Here is a 24,519-nt window from a genome sequence, read left to right as displayed (position 1 = left end):
AAACTCACCTAGAATGTAAGGCAAAGTCTGAGATAAGGTAGAGGGGTGGAAAGGAGGTGGAAGGGTGCTTGAGAGCCCCTCCTGGGGACTGTGGTTTCTGGGAGGGCTGTTGTGTTTCTGTATTACCTTTTTAACTTGTCTATTTCTATCTACAGCTGTATATATTGTAAATACCTGCTTGTCTATTGTGCTAAGCTGTAGATATAAAGCTCCATTCTAATTTCCAGCTCGGCTGAGCCTAGTCTGGGTGATTTCATAAGTATAGGGAGGCAGGTAACACCTAAACCATCATAATGCATTAAAAGACTTGCTGCTAATTGTAAACTATGAGAATGGTCATAACTTAGCATATCTTTTCCACTTCTGCTTTCCACGATGTTGTATTACCACATCAATTGATTTTCAAAGACCAGTGAACAGTTCTATTTCTTATGTCTTATGAAAGTTAAATTATAGTATGCCCTATGGGTTCCAAACTCCTTTCTTCAAGCAAACAAAACAAAACAAACAGACAAGCAAAACCCCAAAACAAAAAAAAAAACAACCCTTATCATTCTAAAGTTAAGATTAAAAAAGAATGCTCTTAAATATCATAAAATTACTTAAGTAAATGAATAAATTTGAGCTTTTTTTTCTAGCGCCCATGTTATATACATAATTGACTTTTTTTATCCCAGGGAAACTATAGATCTGTCTTTTGCTTAATTTAAAACTATCCTCCTCACACCAAATAAATATTTCTCTGTGTAGAGAACAGACTCAAAATGTGCTTGGTTAATGCTGACAGCAGTGTGAACAATACTATTACAAAAGTCAAACGAAAACAAACCTCCACTTATCTGAAAACAGGCTATGGGAAAAAATGCTCTCAATCATGATGAAAATATTGTTGCAAATACTTTGTGAAGTGTAGATGTCCATCACTGACACAGAGCTTATAACCCTTCTTTTCTGCTGTACTGGATAAATGAAAATATCTAATGTTTTGATTAAAAATAAGTAATACCTTGACTGCTTGATAAATAAAGCTGTCCATTCTCAAAATACATGTATTTTGTCACTAACTTGTGTTAACTTCAGAGTCCCTTTCCTTGGTTTTCATTTGTTATTGTATTTTCTTTTCCCTGGTATTATTTTTGGTAAAGAATAAAAACACATAAACAAACAAAACATCACAAAAGAAGTAAACAGAAAATCCAAACGAAACCTCCTTTAATTTTTTTCTATACTTTTAGTATAATATCTATATTTTTAGTATTATATTTATACATTATATCTATATATGGTATATATAAATATATATTTATTTTATATAACTAGAAAGATATTTATATTTCATATAAATGTATAAATATACATTTACATATAATTCTTAATATACATTCCATATATTTAATTTATTATAGATAAATATAATAATTTTTATATATGTATATATTTGGTATTATATTTACATATTACAGTTTATATATTATATTCATATTTTGTATCTATAAATAGATGTTAATTTCATAAAATTATAAATATATTTATATTTTATATAAATGCATATATGTTCATATAATTCTTAATATATATTACCTATATTTTATATATTACATATAAATATATAAAATATATTTTATCCAGTATTATATTTATCACAGTATCATCAGGGTTGGAAGAGACCTCACAGATCATCAAGTCCAACCCTTTACCACAGAGCTCAAGGCTAGACCATGGCACCAAGTGCCACGTCCAACCTTGCCTATACATTTAGTTTGTATAATTATATATATTATATACATATAATTATTGATATGTGTTATTTATATTTAAAATAGTATCTTTAAAAATATATATTTAATGTTTTTCATATAAATATAATGTATTTTATATAAATATAATGCATTTATTTATATTTGTATACTTGGAGTTATTGCTACTGTTCACAGTGCTACAGTAGCTTAAAAGTACTGGTTTTCCATTACAAAATACATATTTAAAGAAGTATATATATCTCAAAACAATCTTTGTGAAACAGAACTTTCCTTACCTAAGCCATGTCTGTGTGTTGACATTGGTGGTAACACGGTCCAAGCCTTGGTCTTTGGATTGTAACATTCAACAGTGTTTAATGTCTTTAAGCCATCCCGGCCTCCAATGACAAAGAGTTTGTCATCGATGACAGCAACACCAAACTGAAGCCTCCTTCCATTCATCATTCCAGCTTGAATCCATATATTAGTTCTGAGATCATACTTTTCAATAGTTGTAGCACCTGGGGAGATAGAATAGCAGGATAATGTATACAAAATGAGCACTGCCTCTTTTTCTTTTTTTAACTGAAAAATAGAAAAACTTTTATCTTTCACTTGTAATGTCCTGGCAAATATTTTGTTTATTTAAATAAAGTAGCCCCTAAAATATATATCTATGAAATGTATCGTAGAATAGGATCATAGAATCAGTCTGGGTTGGAATAGACTACAAGGATCTTTTAGTTCCAGCTCCCCTGCCATGGGCAGGGACTCCTCACACTAGATCAGGCTGGCCAGAGCCTCATCCAGCCTGGCCTTAAACACTTCCAGGGATGAGGCTTCCACCATCTCCCTCAGCAAAACATTCCAGGGTCTTACCATCCTGATGGTGAAGAACTTCTTCCTAATATCCAGTCTAAATCTACCCATTTCTAGCTTTCTTCCATTCTCCCCAGGCTTATCACTACCTGACATCCTAAAGAGTCCCTCCCCAGCTTTCTTGTATCCCCCTTCAGATACTGAAAGGTCACAATAAGGTAACTTGGTAGCCTTCTCTCCAGACTGAACAGCAGATTGACACTGTGCAGTGTGATAGGAAATTGATGTGTTTTGTTTTACACACTCTCTCTATATATCTATCTATTGATCTAGTTTTCCCTGCTCCAAACAAAGTGAAAAATAAAATCTAAATCATACAGAATTATAGAATCATAGAGTCAACCAGGTTGGAAGAGACCTCCAAGATCATCCAGTCCAACCTAGCACCCAGCCCTGATCAATCAACCAGACCATGGCACTAAGTGCCTCTGCCAGGCTTTTCTTCAACACCTCCAGGGACCATAACTCCACCACCTCCCTGGGCAGCCCATTCCAATGCCAATCACTCTCTCTGGCAAGAACTTCCTCCTAACATCCAGTCTAGACTTCCCCCAGCACAACTTGAGACTGTGTCCCCTTCTCCTGGTGCTGGTTGTCTGGCAGAAGAGATGGACCCCCACCTGGCTACAGCCTCCCTTCAGGTAGTTGTAGACAGTCACCCCTGGGCTTCCTCTTCTGCAGGCTAAACATCCCCAGCTCCTTCAGCCTCTCCTCACAGGGCTGTGCTCCAGGCCCCTCCCCAGCCTTGCTGCCCTTGTCTCAACACCTTCCAGCACCACAACATCTCTCTTGAATTGAGGAGCCCAGAACTGAACACAGCACTCAAGGTGTGGCCTGACCAGTGCTGAGTACAGCCTCCCTAGTCCTACTGGCCACTCTGTTCCTGATCCAGGCCAGGATGCCATTGGCTCTCTTGGCAACCTGGGCACACTGATGGCTCATGTTCAGCTACTATCTACCAGTACCCCCAGGTCCCTCTCTGCCTGGCTGCTCTCCAGACACTCTGTCCCCAGCCTGTATCTCTATTTGGAGTTGCTGTGGCCAAAGTGTAGAACCCTGCACTTAGCCTTGTGAAATCTCAGCCCACTGGCCTCTCCCCACTGATCCAGCCTGGCAAGGTCCCTTTGCAGGGATCTCCTCCCCTCCAACAGACCCACACCTGGTCTTAGCTTGATGTCATCAAACTTACAGCAAACTTAATGATGCTGTACTCAGTCCCCTTGTCCAGATCATCAATAAAGATATTGAACAGGACTGGGCCCAGCACTGATCCTTGGGGAACACCACTAGTGACAGCTGCCAGCTGGATGTGGCACCATTTATCACCCCTCTCTCTGTGCCTGACCCTCCAGCCAGTTCTTGACCCATATCAGAGTGATATGGGTCCAAGCCACCCTTTAGGTAGTTGTAGACATCAATGAGGTCACCCCTGAGCCTCCTCTTCTCCAGGTTAAACACCCCCAGCCTCTCCTCATAGGGTTTGTGTTCCCAAAGCTCTCACCAGCTTTGTCACCCTTCTCTGGACATGTTCCAGTCCTTCATTCCTATACAAATGGAGCATTGCTGGGACAGCTTCGGTTAAAAAAAGAAGACAATGAAAAAACCCAAAACCTAACAAACTTCTACCTTTTATAGAAGAAAACTGGGTGAATATTTCTGACTAAGTAATAGTTTTTTTTAGTTCAACTGACTGATCCTGAAAGTGAAAGGATTTTCTGCATGAGAGAACATGAGGCAAAAATTTCAATAGGTGTAACAAGACTTTACTAGACAAATCAGTTTAGCTACTGAAGTTTCAGATCCTGTGGGTACACAAAATCAATAACATATTGGAATATTGATGTTCCATCCATCATACAGTTAATGATTTGCACATACTTTAAAAAGAATTATTACACTGTCAAATGTTGACATCACAAAACCCACTATGAACTAATTCTCTTGCTCTAAAAAAGAGAAAAAGAAGCAGCTCTTAAATATCTTGAGGTACATCAAACACAGTATGAGCAGCTGGACAAGAGATGATTATCCTATCATATTCAGCATTGGTGTGGCCTCATCTTGAATACTGTGTGTAGTTCTGGATCCTACAGTTTATGAAGTATCTTAAGGTATTTGAATGCATCCCAACAAAGATGGTGAAAGGGCTAGAATGTCTATCTTATGGTAAGAAGCTGAGGACTTTGGGCTTGTTTAGACTGGGAAAAAAGGAGGCTGAGGGGCCATCATACAGCACCCTAAATTCTTAAGGAGAGAAAATGGAGAGGGAGTTGTTGATCTCTTCTCCCTTCCGTACAGTGATAGGATCACAGAATCACAGATTCAGTCAGAGTTGGAAGGGACCACAACGATCATCTAGTTCCAACCTCCCTGACATGGGCAGGGACATCCTAGCCTAGATCAGCCTGGACACAGCCTCATCCAGCCTGGCCTTAAACACCTCCAGCCATGGGGTCTCAACCACCTCCCTGGGCAACCCATTCCAGCCTCTCACCACTCTCATGCTGAACAACTTTCCCCTCACCTCCACTCTGACTCTCCCCACCTCCAGCTTTGCTACATTCCCCCTAGTCCTGTCACTCCCTGAGAACCTAAAAAGTCCCTTCCCAGCTTTTTTGTAGGCCCCCTTCAGATACTGGAAGGCCACAAGAAGGTCACTTCAGAGCCTCCTCTTCTGCAGGCTGAACAGCCCCAACTCTTTCAGTCTGTCCTCATAGCAGAGCTGCTCCAGCCCTCTGATCATCCTCATGGCCCATCTGTGGACATGCTCCAGCATCTTGTCCCAGGTTAGGGTGGATCCCTCCCCCCTGGAGAATAAACTCACCACAACACAGATTTTTTTTGAAAGTCAGGGAAAGATGAAATTGTATTTCTTATAGTGTAAGTATAACAGTATGAAGAGAGACAAACTACTAGAGAAGAAAAAATAATTGTAATAACCTTAAGGGAGATAGGGAGGGGTCAAGCAGCAGTGAAGCAGCAGAAGCAGCAGCAGCCAAAACAGCAGCCGGGGAAGATAGGCAGGTGCAGCTCAAGCAGCAGAAGCCAGCAAAAGGAGGAGATCAAGCTGTGTTTCTAGACATTAAGCTCTTGATGCTTCAATGAAATTATATTAACTTATCCATTGTTGCCATTATATGGCTTATCCCTGGAATGTTCACCTCTTCCCTAAGTCTGAGCTAGAAAATAGCTCAAATGGCCACACATCTCCACATCCCTTTTGTAATAGGGGCTCCAGAACTGGATGCAGTAACATTGGGAACAGTTCAAAGCTGTGTCAGGGAAGATTTAGACTGGACATTAGGAAGTGGAAGTATTTCTTTGCTGAGAGGTTTGTCAAACTGTAGAATAGGCTTCTTAGAGAGGTAGTTGGTGTCCCAGGTCTGTCAGTGTTTAAGAGGCATTTGCTCTTAATATCATTAACATTTGGTCAGCCCTAAAATGGTCAGGCAGTTAGACTGGATGACCACTGCAAAATCTCTTCCAACTGAAATATTGCTGTTCTGTTCTATTCTATTCTATTTGATTCTATTCTAAAAACTTAAAAGATCTTGTCTGCTAAGTGAATGATTCTAAGAACTTTCTGATAAAGAGTAGCTATATTAATGTCATTCATATTAAATATTTGAAGATGCTAATATAGATAAATAAATAATGCCTAGCCTCTTTCAAGAAAACATACAGATTCAGCACAAAGCTTGAAACATGTATTTTGGCCATAGCTCTTTCTTTAGGAATATTCTCCACTTTATTGTAGATTTCCTGAAATCTGTTGATTGCATCATCTTCTGCATCATTGCTGATGGGCACATCATCAATGGTAATCTCATTGTCAACAAGGGCATTGATTCACCTTGACGACAATACCTTTTAGCTAGTTTTCCTGTCACTGAGTGAAGATTGTTCTGAAAATATGTCTCCTTCCCTGATTTTTAAGCATCGTAATATAGATGGGCAACAATGTCATTCTTAGTTTCTCTCAGCCTTTACTGCTGATTCTGTAATGACCTTAAACACTTGTCTTACGGCTAGACTACTTGAGCTAAATAATTCATACAATCAAAATTTTGGTATTTATTTTGTAATTCTGTTTTAACACATATTTAGGCAACTGATGTTTCATGAATTCATGTCACTGGCACGAGCCTAAGTGAATTAAAGAATCATAAAATCATTTAGGTTGTAAAAGATCTTTAAGATCATGAAGTCCAATCATTAGAACAGCATTACCAAGTCCACCACTAAACCCTGTCCCTAAAAGCCACATCTATATGACTTTTATATACCTCCAGGGACAGACTCAACCACTTCCCCAGGCAGCCTGTTCCAATGCTTGGTAAGTTAGTGATGATTTTTTTCCTCTAAACCTTTCTTTGCGCAACTTAAGGCTATTTCCTTGTGTCATATCATTTGTTGCCTGGGAAAGGGACCAACTCTGACCTCTCAACAGTCTCCTTTCAGGCAGTTGTATAAAGTGATAAAGTCTCCCTTCAGCCTCCTTATCTCCAGATTAAGCAACCTCAAGTCCCCGAGACACTTTCTGATCCTGAACTCCATTTTTTTTTGGTCTTCTTCTGTATGTCAATATGAGCAGTTTGGACCTGTGTGATGGTTTGGTTGTTACCCTCCCTACACACACACACACTCTTGTGAAAATCACCCAGACTAGACTCAGCCGAGCTGGAAATTAAGGAATAAAGCTTTATATTTACAGCTTAGCACAATATACAAGCAGGTATTTACAATAGATACAGTTATAGACGGAAATAGATGTTAGAAAGTAATACAGAAATACAACAGCTCTCCTAGAAAACAGAGTCCACATGAGGGGCTCCCAGCCACCTTTCCACCCCTCTACCTTATCACAGTCATTGCCTTATATTCAAGGTGAGTTTGGAGAATCAGCTAGGGGGCTTAGGATGCAGATGGACTAGATACACAAACAGCAGATTAGAGAGAGAGAAGTGCAGGCAGACAGAGCCAGAGAGCAACTCTGTTATCTGTGTTCTTGCTCTTATACATCTCAGCAAGCCTCTGAGTGCAGTAGACATCACCATTGTTTCCTCTTCACAGCCTGTCATCTAATTCTTCTCACCAAAATATTACAGCTAGTTTCAAACTCACACAGCCTGACACTACATGGTGTCCTGGAGGGTTGGAAATAAGGGACACAATTTGTGGGGAGATGGTTGGAGATATATGCAGAGATCATTATACTATTTTCAAAGTATAAAGAGAAACCCATTTGCCATATTTTGATTCCTGGCAAACACATGCTTGGCTGCAGAGGATACATTAACTCACAAAAAGGCTCCAGAAGGTCACTGTCAGATTCACCTAATAAGTAGTTTGGACTTACGTGGTGAGAACAACTCAGCGTGGTAGTGCACTGTGACAGTCAAAGCTTTTCTGGAAGCTTGCATTTAAGGGACCTCTTTAAAATCCTGTTGGAGTGATCTTTGCCTCACTGCTTGCTTTAGAATAGGGTATTTCTCATCGTTTTCTGACTAGCTGGCCTCTTTGAGAACACTGTCTTTAAGCAACTACCAGACAGCAGCGTTTGAAGATCATGATGCTGATGAATGAGGTCTTATGCATGCTAATATGACATACCCATGATCTGGATAGCCAGCAGGATATCTCTGTATCTGCAACCTTTTCTAGAAAGCCTTCTTTTATGAATCTAGATTACAGACTGGAATAAATCCATGAGATTCTCCAGCTACGTATCTAATACCAGCTCCGCTGGAGCCAGCTGCTCCACACACCAGCTGCTGTAAAGACAGCCTTCCTGTTCTCAAGAAGCCCCTGCAGACACAGCATACTGTCAGTAAACCATTTCAAAGAAATGCAAGCTGCTTTCTGAGTTGCAGTGTGCTCTCCAGTGTAGCAAGACAGAAGACATTTGTCAGAGCAGAGCCTGTCAGTAATAAAATGGCAATGAGGTGAAATGCAACACCAAAACAGAGGTGCAACATTTCAACCCAGCACTGGGAAGCATCATTACATTTTCTTATCATGTGCAGACAAGACCTGAACCTGAATGCCAGTGTGAGTTCAAGTCACTATTATATGTATGGATGTATATACGCACACAAACATGTGTTTATATAAAATACATAACTTTTTTAATGAAGATAAGTGCTTATATTTTTAAACACACAATTTTTTCATCTATAAATAAACCAGGAAAGTAGAATATTTATCTATCTTTAAGTCTCTATCTTAGAAATAAAGTCTCTATTATACAGAGAGTATAAGCATTCCTAAAATGTTATGCTGGGGGAGGTCTAGCCTGGATATTAGGAGGAAGCTCTTCACAGAGGGAGTGATTGGCATTGGAAAGGGCTGCCCAGGGAGGTGGCGGAGTAACCATCCCTGCAAGTGTTCAAAAAAAGCCTGGCTGAGGCATTTAGTGTCATGGTCTAGTTGATTGGACAGGGCTGAGTGATAGGTTGGGCTAGATTATCTTGGAGGTCTCTTTCAACCTGGTTGATTCTGTGCAAAGAGATGTTGCAAGAACAATTCCTTATTGTGAGTTGTTTTTTTTTTTTTTTTTTACCAAAATTAATGATGAGTGTTGTTGTCAATTCTCTGAGACACTGGAGTGACTAAAGATACAGGAACAAGATGAATAGATGGAAGTGACTAATCAGTCCAACAACCCCAAGCAGCACTACAGGCTGGGGACAGAGTGGCTGGAGAGCAGCCAGGTGGAAAGGGACCTGGGGGTACTGGTAGATAGTAGCTGAACATGAACCAGCAGTGTGCCCAGGTGGACAAGAGAGCCAGCGACATCCTGGCCTGGATCAGGAGTGTGGCCAGCAGGACAAGGGAGGTTATTCTGCCCCTGTACTCAGCACTGGTCAGGCCACACCTTGAGTGCTGTGTCCAGTTCTGAGCTACTCAGTTCAAGAGAGATGTTGAGATACTGGAACGTGTCCAGAGAAGGGCAACAAAGCTGGTGAGGGGCCTGGAACACAGCCCTATGAGGAGAGTCTGAAGGAGCTGGGGGTGTTTAGCCTGAAGAAGAGGAGGCTCAGGGATGACCTCACTCAGGTAGTCTACAACTACCTGAAGGAAGGTTGTAGCCAGGCAACTAGCAACAGAACAAGGAGACACAGTCTTAAGTTGTGCTGGGGGAGGTCTAGACTGGATGTTAGGAGGAAGTTCTTGACAAAGAGAGAATGATTTGGCATTGGATTGGGCTGTCCAGGGAGGTGGAGGAGTCACTGTCACTGCAAGTGTTCAAAAAAAGCCTGGTTTGGGCACTCAGTGCCATGGTCTAGTTGACTGGAAAGGGCTGGGTGCTAGGTTGGACTAAGTGATCTTGGAGGTCTCTCCCAACCTGGTTGATTCTATGATTCTGTGACCGTCAAAATGCAGCAAAAGCTCATAGCATAAAGCTCTAGAAAACTATATTGGTTATAAATATATCCTTAAACATAATAAAATGCCAAGTCATAGCCATTGTTGTCACAGATGAGGCTCTAAGTTTATTTTCCTACAAAATTTTGGACAATAATAAACTATTAGGTGTTTCTAAAAGCCTGGTTTTTCACTTAAAGAGTAGAGGGACAGTAATCACAGATTGCAAGTGTACTTACGTGAGCAAACACAATGCAAGAGCTTCAGAGCAATGTGGATTATGTAAAGTATTGCATCATTTCACTCTGAGGGACATTTTTCCATATATATACTCTCAGTAAGAGACATTCACTGACTCTAGGTGGTCTGTGGTACTATAAGTATTATGGCATTATGTAGGTCAATGTAGTTATGATAGATGTCTATCTTTACAGACAGAAATCATTCAGCAATTAGGAGTAAATTATGATTCACATTAAACTTAACCTTTGTATGCACTTCAGATCTTTATTGATGTTCCATCTCTCTGTCAGTAGAAGGTTGATATAATTTTAGTCTCTTGTTCATCTTTAAATAAATTGCTTTCTTTTTCTCATTTTCAGCTGAGATCAGAAAATCTTCTCTCTGCCATTATTTGTATCTGAGGGCTGGCCAGGAGAGGGGGGACAGGCTCTGCTCACTTGCCCCCTGGGATAGGACAAGGACCAACACGTGTAAGTTGCAGAAAAAGAGGTTCCACCTCAACACAACAGGGAACTTCTTCACTGTAAGGGTCACAGAGCACTGGAACAGGCTCAGGAGTCTCCTTCTCTGGAGACTTTCAAGGCCTGTCTGGATGTGTTCCTCTGTGATCTGTGTTAGATAGTATTGTCCTGCTCTGTCAGGGGGGTTGGACTCCATGATCTCCTTGGGTCTCTTCCAACCCCTAACATCCTATGATTCTATGATTAGTAGATGCCATGACTAGTAGTCAGCAGAGCCAACACCAAAGTGGAAACTCAAAAACATATACAATGTTGGCTATAATGTCTACCTTAGTTTATAACAAGATTGGACGTGGCACTTGGTGCCATGGTCTAGCCTTGAGCTCTGTGGCAAAGGGTTGGACTTGATGATCTATGAGGTCTCTTCCAACCTTGGCGATACTGTGATACAGACTGTGACAGTATGTCTTGACAACTTTAGGAATCTGTGGATAACTACTTTTTTACTACTTAACAAAATTAAATCAAAGTCATTGTGATTAAATGTAACAGAAAACAAAAAAAATCCAAATACTCAAGAACAGAAGGATGGAAAGAAACAGTTGGGAACATACTCTGATATATTTGCTTAAGGAAATGGGACATACAGGTTTAATGTGATGAAATAACTAAATTACATAAAGTAGAAATCATTCATTTTTGGCTGCAGCGTATGTGCTGATTATGCAGAGAGAGACATATTTCCTGATAAAACAAAACAAAACAGCATATTGAAAGAGCACAGTAGAAGTAAAAATCACATAGCCTCAAATTCATAGAATCATAGAATCAACCAGGTTGGAAGAGACCCCCAAGATCACCCAGTCCAACCTAGCACCCAGCCCTATCCAGTCAACTAGACCATGGCACTAAGTGCCTTGGCCAGGCTTTGCTTGAACACTTGCAGGGACGGTGACTCCACCACCTCCCTGGACAATCCAATGGCAAATTACTCCCTCAGTTAAGAACTTCTTCCTAACATCCAGCCTAGACCTCCCCTGGCACAACTTGATACTGTGTCCCCTTGTTCTATTGCTTCTATTGTTCTTAACTTGTACATCTAGAGATTTTTTTTTAGCCATCTAAAGGTAAAAAAAAAAAAAAAAAGTAAACCATGAAGCATATTAGGCTGTGTTTAAGATATTGCATACAAACCTGCAAATGTTAAAAAAAAAAACCAAACAAATCCATACACCATTTATAATCTTAGGATAATTATATTATTCACTCAGGCAGTTCCTCTTACACACAAATATGCAGAAACTCCTATTTTTTCTGAGGAACGATCTCTAAAAAAACCTGAGCTATTTCAGTGAATAGTACTGAAGTCAGAGTGTATGAATAAAAAGACATTGAGAGATGAAGAAACAAATCAAGAGATATTAAGAAACAGCTATGTACATGACTAATAGGAGTGTGTGGTAAATTTAAACCCCCATACCATGACTCTGGGAGCACAAACACCTTCTGCTAAGCCATTAAAGATTTTTCTTGATGTTTTGAGTATTTTTTTTAAACTTAAGTTCTTATCATTATCCAACTGGGTATTGGATGAGATTAGCTCTGTGTATTGTTCACACTTTCATGGGCTTTACAAGCCCTGATTAATTAAGGTTTATGAAGTAATAAGAGATCTACAGAGAAAGAACATTTTAGAAATGAAATTACTGTAGACAACCAGGGTACTTTTGGATGAAGATCCAAGTGCTGCTGACAGCTCCTCTGTGTGCACAGCAGGGGTGTATCTGATTCTCCTGTCCAATGATTTTGATGAAACAATAAAGCAGACTTCACAACTTAGCCTTCATCCACAAATCAATTCACCATTGCACAACACAGATGTCCATTTTTAAATTTTAGTTATCATTTGCAAGTTTGTGAAATGGTTTCAGTTGTCTATTACACTGTTTTGCTAAAGCTAAGCATGATACACTGTGAATTAGAAGGTGTTTGGTTGGACTTGATCTTGAAGGCATTTTCCAACCTGGTTAGTTCTGTGATTCTGTTGCAAAACTTCCCCTCTTTGCTGGGGAAGAACTGGGCATCTTCAGAACTGGAGAATATGAGGCAGAGGGGAGACCTCACTGCTCTCTACAACTCCCTGAAAGAAGATTGGACCGAGGCAGGGGTTGATCTCTTCTAGTACCAGGTGATAGAATGAGGAAAAAATGGCCTGAAATTATGGCAGGGGAGGTGTGGGTTTGACATAAGGAACAACTTTTTCCCTGCAAGAGTGGTCAGGCATTGAAACAGGCTGCCCAGGGATGTGGTGGAGTCACCAACCCTGGAGGTGTTCAAGAATTGTAGTATTTTGGGATAAGGTTTAGTGGCTACCAGTGGTGTTGAGTTGAAGGTTGGGCTTGAAGATCTTCGAGAGCTTTTCCAACCCAACCTGCTGATGGTGGCTCCCAGCAGCGCAGCTCTGCAGAGGAACAAGCAGCTCAGCTATTTCCAGCATTTGCTGACTGGTTTCAGCCCAGGCTCACATGTGCTGCTCACCCTGGGCATCAATAAACCTGAAACAGTCAAACCTGAGGTGACAGCAGCTGTACTCCAGCTGAACATCCCAAGGGAAGGAGGCAGCTAGGATACTGGGGCAAGTTCAGAGAAGGGCAACAGAGCTGACGAAGGGGCTGGGAGACCTCATTTCACTCCAGCCAAAACTTGCTTCTCCAAACACTTCATGACAACACAAAGCTTCTTCCCCAGGAGCTTCCTGTTCAGCCAAGTCCTTCAGCTCATCAGAAGTGAGCAGAAAGAAGTAGCTAAACAGAGAGGAGCTCAGCCTAAGGAAGAAAGCCCAACCAGCACCTGTGAGTGAGGTCAGTGACATCAGAGTAAGCAGCAAGCCTAGCCCTGCCTGACTGGGGGGCCACCAGGCCCCCCAGCCTTTAGATCCCACTCCCATTCACCCAGGGTGCACCATGGGCACTCACCAGTGATGCCAGGAGGAGGATTCCTCTGCCCACTTGGGCAAGCTTGGGGCTTCTGCCTCTCCTGGGGCCGATTATAAAGGGGAGTGGGCAGGGAGGGCTAATTGGTGACACCTGGGGTGGGAGGAGACTCCAACGGCACCCAGCTGCTCTGGGTTTGGGGGATAAAAGGCTCTGCTGTGTGGGGCAGGAAAGGCCCATAGTGGGTGGGAAAGGGGAGGTGGTGCTGGAAGGAGGGAGATGGAGAGAAAGGAAGGGGATAGCCTCTACAGCTGCACTTCTCCTACTCGCCTCTTACCCTTTGCTGGAAGCAGCAGGAGGAAACCAGGCAGCTGTGTGTCCACAGCCCACCTAAGGTAACCCCTATCATGCATCACTGGCATGAGGATCCATGGTAGGCATGGAAGCATATACAGACCCCAGGGCTGCAGATTCTCCTCCACAATGAGTACAAGAGAAAAGGTGTAGCTTGAGCTCTGTGGTAAATGGTTGGACTTGATGATCTGTGAGGTCTCTTCCAACCTTGATGATACTGTGATACTGTGATACTTCCTTTCTGATCACAGGATCACAGGATGTTAGGGGTTGGAAGGGACACAAGGAGATCATCGAGTACAACCCCCTGCCAGAGCAGGACCACACAATCTAGCACAGATCACACAGGAACACATCCAGACAGACCTTGAAAGTCTCCAGAAAAGGAGACCCCACAACCTCCCTGGGGAGCCTGTTCCAGTGCTCTGTGACCCTTACAGTAAAGAAATTTCCCCTTGTGTTGAGGCGGAACCACTTTTGCTGCAATTTACACCCCGTGCTCCTTGTGCTATCACAGGCAGCAATTGAGCAGAGCCTGTCCCCCTCTCCTGGCCAGCCTTCAGATACTTACAAACATTTATCAAATCCCCTCCCAGTCTTCTATTTTCCAGACTAAAAAGCCCCAGGTCTCTCAGCGTCTCCTCATAAGCTGTGCCCTCCAGTTCCCTCATCATCCTCATAGCCACTCACTGGACCCTCTCCAGCAGATCCCTGTCCCTCTTAAACTGGGGAGCCCAAAACTGAAAACAGAGTATTCAAGATGATGTATCACCACGGCAGAGTAGAAGGGGTCTGCTGGACCTTGCTTTGCTGGACACACTCTTCCTAATGCACCCCAGGATCCCACTGGCCTTCCTGGCCACAAGGGCACATTGCTGTGCCGTGGTTAACTTCTTATCCTCCAGGATCCCCAGGACTCTCTTCACAGGACTGCTTTGCAAATCAAGAATTTTTAGAATCAGAGTATTATGGAACCATTTCAGCTGGAAAAAACCTTTAAGGTCATTGAGTCCATCCACTCTCTAACTCTGTTAAATCTGGTGCTAAACCAAATCCCTTGGGAGCACATTTATGCACCTTTTATTTTGTGTGAAGCTGATTATTACTCTCTTATTTTTTTGCATGACTGAAGACTAAGCATATAGAGTCACAGAATCATAGAATCAACCAGGTTGGAAGATAACTCCAGGGATGGTGACTCCACCACCTCCCTGGGCAGCCCATTCCAATGCCAATCGCTCTCTCTAGGAAGAACTTCATTATCATAGCATGAAAATTAATAAATATATTATAATATTGTCTGTCACTTAAAGTTTTAAGTCAAATGCCTAAAGCCTGTCTTCAATGGCTGCTCTTAAGATTTTCGAACAATAGACTACATGAAGTCAGATAAACTTAATGAAAGATGTCTGAGAGTGTAAGAACAATGTATTCATTTGGGTTAAGTATAAATGCAGAAATTTGGTATAAACAAAGTGAAAATTGCTTCTGAGGCAGATACAAATGCAAACACCTCCTCTTCGCCCCAGACCCCAGCTTAGTAGTCAATGTAGAAATTTCCATTATAAATCAACATCTTTTCTTTCATCATAGCTAGAAAGATGCATTATTTAAAGCCATGAAGAAGGCTAGGAGTTCTACATTCATCTTTTTTTTTTTTCTGCCTGTAAGATTTTCTGCTGATTTTGCTATTATTAAAGCTGTTGCTGATGTATACTCCGATTATTTTGCTCAAGATTAAAAGATGCTGCTGTGAGTAGGTGCAAAATTATAGCCTTAAACTAGTAATTTGCAACATTATATTTTGAACTAAAAAGATGGTTACTTAAGTGGAACAAATGCTACCTTAACAGGTTGCTGATGCAGACATAGAATCATAGAATCAGTCAGGGTTGGAAAGGACCACAAGGATCATCTAGTTCCAACCCACCTGCCATGGGCAGGGACACTCTACCCTAGATCGGGCTGGACACAGCCTCATCCAGCCTGGCCTTAAACACCTCCATCAAGAAGAAACACCACATCAAGAAGAATTTCTTTGTAGAGTTATACAGAAAACAGTGTAGCGATTAAGTCATCTTCCCTTTAGTTACTGCAGGAAACTCCCCTTTAAGCACTTAAAAAATCTGTAACAGTAATTGTTGTATGCAGTAGTTGTAGTGAATGTAACAATTATGATCTATTTTTAACATATTTTTTTCATTTGAGAGAAAGTAATGAAAATATTGTAAGGACTTTCCAAAAAGTAACATGAGTAAATACTGGAAAACCTTTGGGAATATTCAGTTAATTCTCAAAACTGTTACGACCTTTTTTTCTGCCAATGATTATAAGAATATCTGAAATGACAGCTTTTTGACAGTAATTTTGGGTAATTGCCTTAACTTTTGGGTACTTTGTTTTATAATATAATGTCATGTCTTATAACATAAAGTATTTGTGTATTATTTTGATTTTATCTTGTCTAAAGGCTATGGAAGTGCTTTTATTACTGCATGTCATGCAGTATTCCTTTGCTTATCAACAAAACACATACCTCTTTTAAAAGCCATTGTGTTCCCACTAGAACTTATGCATAGAATCACTGATTGAAGAACATAAGGGAAAAAAGTAAAAACTTTATATATGTTCTAGAGAATCATAGAATCAAGCAGGTTGGAAGAGACCTCCAAGATCATCCAGTCCAACCTAGCACCCAGCCCTGGCCAATCAACTAGACCATGGCACTAAGTGCCTTGACAGTCTTTTTTTCAACACTTCCGGGAACGGCGACTCCACTACCTCCCTGGGCAGCCCATTCCAATGCCAATCACTCTCTCAGGGAAGAACTTCCTCCTAACATCCAGCCTATACCTGCCTTGGCACAACTTGAGACTGTCTTCCATTGTTCTGTTGCTGGTTGCCTGGCAGAAGAGACCAACCCCTACCTGGCTACAGCCTCCCTTCAGGTAGTTGTAGACGTCAATGAGGTCACCCCTGAGCCTCTTCTTCTCCAAGCTAAGATCTGCAGTGAGATAGAGGATGCCTGTATCTGTGATTGTGTGCATGTGTGTACCTGTGCTTGCAACAAGAAGGTTTGGAGATTTGCTCAAGAAGGATGTTCATCATTTTGAAGAAGTTGTTTCATATTTGTTAAGTGTCTTCAATCATATTTTATCTATCGTGTGACCGATATTGATCCAAAACACATAGTTCATCAGATTATCAGTTAATTATTTATCACAAGTATATTAAGATACTTTGATCATGATTTAGTTTACAAGATGCAAACTGAGCTATTTGGCACTGTAACAACACCAATTTCCCATTACCATTGGCCTTTTACAATTTATCATTATAGCTGTACAGATGTTCACTCACACTTCTGAGTTGCTGGCTCTGTTCCTGGGTGATTCTGTTTTGCTGCAATTACCTCCCTCTAAGGTAAACTTATCACAAAGGATGATATCCTTATCATGCATGGATAGGAGCCAGGTAATGCCCAGTATCCTTTGGGCCTTCTGTAGTCCACAGAGATAAATGCATTGTATTATTTGTTTTTTTCAGCTTATATTGTTAAAAAAAAGTAGATAAAAGCTGTACTGAAGCTTACTTGGACATTCTTACACCTGAAACTACAGCTTTTTGGTTATGAAGATTTGGTACAAAGATTTATGAAATAGCCAAAGGTGCAGGATAGAGGTGCTGTGCTAGTTTGAAGCTAGCTGGGATATTTTGGTGAGAAGAATTAAATGATAGGCTGTGAAAAGGAAACAATGGTGATGTCTACTGCACTCACAGGCTTGCTGAGATGTATAAGAACAAGAACACATAGATAATGCACAGTAGCTCTCTGGATTTGGCAGCCTCCCTTCTCTCTCTAACTTGCTGTCAGTGTGACTAATTCCTCTGCTTCCTAATACCTCTGGCTAATTCTCCAAACTCACCTTGAACACAAGGCAAAGTCTGGGGAAAGGTAGAGGGGTGGAAAGGAGGTGGAAGAGTGGCTGGAGGCCGCTCCTGGGGACTCTGGTTTCTGGGAGGGCTGTTGTGTTTCTGTATTACTTTTTAACTTGTCTATTTCTGTATATACTGTAAATATCTGCTTGTATATTGTGCTAAGCTGTAAATATAAAGCTCCATTCAATTTCCAGAGCAGCTGAGTCTAGTCTGGGTGACTTTCTGAAGTGTTGGGGGGGTGAGTAACACCGAAACCACCACAGGTACCAACACTTTTAAAGTCTTATCCTCACTGGCTGTTGAGGCTCATTCCAGCAGTGAACTGTCTCCAGAACAACATCCAGGATTTACATGGGAAGAAACTATTTGCCTTATTCCAAAGCCAACTCCAGTAATAACAACCTTTAAGGAAACTTGAGTAATCAGGGAACATAAATTAATTAGCATATGGAAAAAGCTAATGTTTCTAACAGAACAGACATTCTCTAAATTGTCCAGCTGCAATGCATGTATCTTCTGATACATTCTGGCATCCTGGCCTGGATCAGGAATAATGTGGCCAGTAGGACAAAGGGAGGTTATTCTTCCCCTGTACTCAGCACTGGTCAGGCCACAACTTGAGTTCTATGTCCAGTTCTGGGCTCCTCAATTCAAGAGAGATGTTGAGGTGCTGGAACATATCCAGAGAAGGGCAACAAAGCTGGTGAGGGGCCTGGAACACAGCCCTGTGAGGAGAGGCTGAGGGAGCTGGGGTTGTTTAGCCTGGAGAAGAGAAGGCCCAGGAGTGACCTCATTGCTGTCTACAGCTGCCTGAAGGGAGGCTGTAGCCAGGTGGGAGCTGGATGGATGTTGACAGAGAGAGTGACTGGCACTGGAATGGGCTGCTGAGGGGGGTGGAGTTGCCATCTCTGGAGGTGTTGAAGAAAAGCTTGCCTGAGACACTTAGTGCCACAGTCTAGTTGGTTGGATAGGGCTGGGTGCTAGGTTGGACTGGATGATCTTTGAGGTCTCTTCCAACCTGGTTGGTTCTGTTATTCTATGATTCTCTAGAACATATATCAAGATTTTACTTTTTCACCCTGTGTTCTTCAATCAGTGATAAAATATTTGCACTATCAGAGAACAGAGTACACAGCAGGGAAGTAATAAGCAGGGACACAGAGGTATTCTAAGGAGAATAACCCCTCACACATTCTTATGAAGGCAGCAGTCTCTTGGCCCATCTGTTTGACTGCATAGGTTCTATCAAACAGTGAGAATACTGCGGCAACAGATTGGAAAGTTGGGGAGTTTCTGGGATGATTAAATTTGTCTTCTGTGATAGCTTTATCTCTTCCCTTATATTTGAAGCCACACATGCTTCAGAATAGGTAATTTCAGGTGCTTCTCTTTTTTCCAAACTGTAAGTGAATCAGCAATTTCAGAAGTTAACTACATTGAAAAAATGCCAGTGATGTAAAAGAAGTACTGAAACACTACCAGATGGTGTCACAATCTGGACTTTTTCCTATTCATGAATGCACAGGTAAATCAAAGGACTATAATGGCAAACTAGTCTACAAGGCTGAATGCTCTGCAATATATCGAAATTCACAGGAGTAAAAAAGAGCAAATAATAATGTTAATATTTAGACAAATTGGATGAGAAAAGCATTGTAGTGTGATGTATATAGTTAATTATCTTACTAGTCATTAGTGTATTACATGTTCTCCTGGTGAATAAATTAACCAAGCTTCACCTTTACAACTACCTTATCAAGTTATGGAATCACATAACATTTCACAAAGCCACAGAAATATTCGGGTTGGAAAAGACCCTCAGAATTATCAAGTCCAACTGATAACCCTACTGTACAAGGTTCAACCTAAACTATAACTCCAAGCACCATATCTAAATGACCTTTAAACACCTTCAGGGCTGGTGATTCAACCTGCATCGCAAACAGGGCAAGGGAGGTGATTCTCCCCCTTTACTCTGCTCTCATCAGAACCCATCTGGAGTACTGTGTGCAGTTCTGGAGCCCCCAGAAAAGGAAGGACATCAAACTGTTGCAGTGAGTCTGGAGGAGAGCCACAAAGATGATCAGAGGGCTGGAGCACCTCTGCTATGAGGAGAAGCTCTGAGAGTTGGGGTTCTTCAGCCTGGAGAAGAGAAGGCTTCAATGAGACCTTATAGTGGCCTTCCAGTATCTGAAGGGGCCCTACAGGAAGGCTGTGGAGGGACCATTTACAAGGTCTTGTAATGACAGGACGAGGGGTAATGGGTTTAAACTGCAGAGGGGAGATTTAAACTTGTTTTAGAGGTTTTTTTAAAAGAAGTTCTTTACAGTGAGGGTGGTGAAACACTGGCACAGGTTGCCCAGGGAGGCTGTGGATTCTCCCTCCCTGGAGGAGTTCAAGGCTAGGTTGGTGTGGTGGTTTGGGATTTAATTTCTCTCAGTAAAAATATTCCAATTAGCTTCAAACCAACACAGCTGGATAAGGTCTTGAGCAACCTGTTCTAGTGGGAGGCGTCTCTGCCTATAGCAGGGAGTTGGAAGTAGATGATCTTTGAGGTCCCTTCCAACCTAAACCATTCTACGATTCTACAATTCTATAATCTCCTTGGGCAGCCTCTTCCAATGTCTGACTACTCTTTGTGAAAAAAAAAATTCCTAATGTCCAGTCTAAACCTACTCTGTTGTGGCTTGAGGCTGTTCCCTCTTGTTCTATTGCTAATTACCTGTGAGAAGAGACCATCACCAACCTCTACATAATGTATTTTCAGGAAGTTGTAGAGAACATTGAGCCTTAGCCTCCTCTTCTACAAACTAAACAGTCCCAGATCCTTCAGCTGCTCAATTCACCTGAGCTATCTGAGAAGCTGCATGGATTGCAGATTTTGTCACACAAACACAGCTCAGAGGGTCAAGAATGTTGGCTGGAATTGGTGAATCTTGCTTTTGGTGGAAGCATATAGGATAGACATAAATACTTCTCCAAATATGTAATTAAATATCTCTAAGTATCCCACAAGAACTACATGCCTAAATCACTACTGATGGTTGTCCTAAAGTTGCCTAAAGAATCTCCCAAGCCTCTCCATTATAGAATCTGTAATGAAATGCATGCAAAATATCTCCAGGCCATGACTATTCTGGGGAGGCTTCTTAAGAGACTTGAAATTAAGACAGATCTGTTAAAGTATTGCCAAGTATTTCCAGTGAGACCTGACCAGACCAGGAAAGATGTAAGTTTTTTGGTGATTGAAAAAAGAAGGGAGAGAGGGATCATTTCAACCTCAAAGAAAAGCAGATAAAAAAGGATTCTCAGAGCCCTGCACAGAAAATACTCTGTGATCTTGCATCTGTAATGTCAACAAATTACAGGGCCTCGATGTTGTGTTTCAAAACAGAATTCTGGTATCAGAACTTCAGACAGTAATTACCAGAATATGTGAATATATGTCCTCTATAACTCACATACTCGAGAACAGGCTAAGCATTACCCAACACCTCTGCAAATAAGGAAACTTTGCCTACTCACAGAATATTCATAGAAGGTGTCCTAGTTTGAAGCAGGGTAGAATGTTTTGGTGAGAAAAACTAGATCACAGGCTGTGAAAGGAAAACAATGGTGATGTCTACTGCACTCACAGTCTCGCTGAGAAGTATGGGAACAAGAAATGAAAACATTAAATAACACTCTTGCCATTTTTTCTCTCATTCTCACTTGGGCTGCTGGCCCTTCCACTTAACCTCTTGGCTGAACCTCCATTCTTCCTTGGGACAGGGGTAAGGTTGAGAGGGGCAGAGGGAAGGTGCAGGGGGAGTTGAGAGCCCCTCCCTGGGGACTCAGGTTTCTGGGAGGGGAGTTGTGTTTCTCTATTACCTTTTACCTTGTATATTTCTGTCTATAACTGTATATACTGTAAATAGCTGCTGGTATATTATGCTAGCTGTAAATAAAAGCTTCATTCATATTCCCAGAGCCAACTGAGTCCAGTCTGGGTGATTTCTAAAGTCGGAGGGGAACACCCAAACCATCACAGAAGGTACTCATAGGATCAACCAGGTTGGAAGAGACATCCAGGATCATCCAGTCCAACCTAGCACCCAGCCCTGGCCAATCAACTAGATCATGGCTCTAAGTGCCTCAGACAAGCTTTTCGTCAACACCTCCAGGGATGGCAACTCCACTCCCCGCCCTCAGCAACCCATTCCAATGCCGATCACTCTCTCTGGTAAGAACATCCTCCTAACATCCAGCCTATACCTCCTGTGGCACCACTTGAGATTGTCTTCCATTGTTCTGTTGCTGCTCGCCTGGCAGAAGAGACCAACCTCCACCTGGCTACAACCTCCTTTCAGGTAGTTGTAGACAGCAATGAGGTCACTCCTGAGCCTCCACTTTCCCAGGCTGAACACCCCCAGCTCTCTCAGCTTCTCATAGAGCTGTGTTTGAGGCCCTTCACCAGTTTCATCATCCTTGTCTGGACATGTTTCAGTATCTCAATATCTCTCTTGAATTGAGGAGCCCAGAACTGGACACAGTACTCAGGTGTGGCCTGACCAGTGTTGAGTACAGCGGAATTTTTCCCAGTAACTACACCTGATAAGATTATTTCCTTATTCTTGATTTTTCTCCAGCCACTAAAGAGGTGCACTGCATTGTGCTATTAGGTATAAAACAAAAGGTATGTAGTAAATGTGAACTATGCAAATTCACTTCACATGCTGCCATGTACCATGGAGAAAATCTGCTGGCATCATCTCTACATTATTGAGGCAAATCTTTCTCAGTTCCTTCAAAAGATGTCAGAAGCAAATGAAAATGAGGAAAATAATCTCCTCACATGTCCCTCTATAAAGGCAGGAGATGCTTTAAAATTCGTCAGGTAAAGTCTACCATATAGCAGATAGTGGGATGGAGAAGGTGGATGTTCTGCATGGCTTTCTCTGCTCTCTAGGCTTGACACCCAGGAGGTCACATCTGTGTGTGAAACTATGGCATTTGCTAATATCTGAACAACTGTTATGTATACCTTTGGCATACACAAAATGACCCCAAGTCCTTTTCTGATGTGATGTTTTCCAGTTAGGTGGCCCTAGCACATGCTGGTGCTTGAGTTTGATCATCTTTAGGTTCAGACTTTGTAATTACAGACTCACAGAATCACAATCACAGGAACACTCAGGTTGGAAAAGACTCTCAGGAACACTAATTCCAACTGACAACCCTACTCTACAAGATTCACCCCAAACCATAGCCCCAAGTATCATGTCCAAATGACATCTAGGCCTGAGTGATTCAACCACCTCCCTGGGCAGCCTCATTCAATGTCTGACTACTCTTTGAAAATATTTTTTCTGGTGTCCAGTCTATTCCTCACATTGAACTCTGCCAGGTTCTTTCCTGAATGTTGTGTTGCCAGATACATATAACATAGATAGATAGAAAAGTAGATGTAAATATAGATCTAGATTTATATTTTTTAGGAACTGAAACAGTTCCTTTCATTTCAGTTTATGCACTGTGTGAATCAAACTGAAAATCATACCTTCTTTGCAGTTTATCAAACATATATCTAATGAGAAACTTTTGGAATACATTAAAATGATTATTTTTGCAATGAATTAAATAGGGCTCCTAAAATCACTTGTCCAGGATTCTGTTTTAAAAAGTTGTGTTCTTTCTTTTCCTTTTTTTTTCTTTTTCTTTTCCTTTTTCTGTTTCTTTTCCTTTTTATTTTTTTTCTTTTCCCTTTTATTTTTCTTTTCCCTTTTATTTTTCTTTTTTTTTTCCCAACAGTTAACATCTGCCTGTTCCATTTGAGCTATCTAAAAATGAAAAGTAAGTTTTGATGCACATTTGCAGCTGCCCAGCTGGGTGAGAACAAGCAGCAGCGCCAGCTAATGGGTATTCGATACCACACTGATGTTGTGCCTACTGTATAAGGAAAAGCCTGACTGAGGAAAAGGACCATGGGACTTGGAGTTCAGATTATGATCTGTAACTCTTCCTGCTTCTGTTTTTTTGCTGGCTCTTTTCCCACTTCTGGGCTTTACTGTTCCCCTTTTCTGCTTGCTGGCTTGTTGGATTGGTTTGTCCTCACTCTTGCAATAAAAAAGGGTATTTTTTTGTATTATTCCATTAAACTCTCCTTATCCCAACTGACAGGGCTTTCTGTTATTCTTTTCTCCTGATCTTCCTTCCCTTCCCACTTATGGGAGCCTTCTGAGAGCAGCAGTTGGAATGCAGCTGCTGGCTGAGTCAAGACCACAGAAGCAATAGAGACACTGAGAAATTATTTTTTTCATTCCACATAATATGCCTGAGTCTTACTTTGGTATTCTAATCCCACCATGATCATAGAATCATAGAATCAGTCAGGGTTGGAAGGAGCCACAAGGATCATTCAGTTCCAAACCCCCTGCCATGCCTAGGGACACCCTACCCTAGATGAGCCTGGCCACAGCCTCATCCAGCCTGGACTTAAACACCTCCAGGGATGGGGATTCAATCACCTCCCTCGGCAACCCATTCCAGGCTCTCACCACTTCATGATGAACAACTTCCTCCTCTCCCCCACTCTGAATCTCCCCACCTCCAGCCTTGCTCCAT

The 24,519-nt window shown here is 41.5% G+C and overlaps 1 protein-coding gene across 1 annotated transcript in view; it reads right to left on the bottom strand.

Moving 5' to 3' along the window:
• Nucleotides 1-24,519, bottom strand: part of KLHL1 (kelch like family member 1) — a 311,682-nt gene that overhangs the window by 48,994 nt on the left and 238,169 nt on the right. Inside the window, exon 7 of the mRNA XM_064174201.1 lies at nt 2,036-2,260. Coding sequence (XP_064030271.1) covers nt 2,036-2,260 — 225 coding nt within the window. The remainder of the gene's footprint in view (nt 1-2,035; nt 2,261-24,519) is intronic.

This window comes from Pogoniulus pusillus, chromosome 3 (assembly GCF_015220805.1).
Source record: "Pogoniulus pusillus isolate bPogPus1 chromosome 3, bPogPus1.pri, whole genome shotgun sequence".
NCBI lineage: Eukaryota > Metazoa > Chordata > Aves > Piciformes > Lybiidae > Pogoniulus > Pogoniulus pusillus.
Note: the sequence above shows the minus strand (reverse complement) of the source record. Positions and strands in the feature narration are given on the sequence as shown.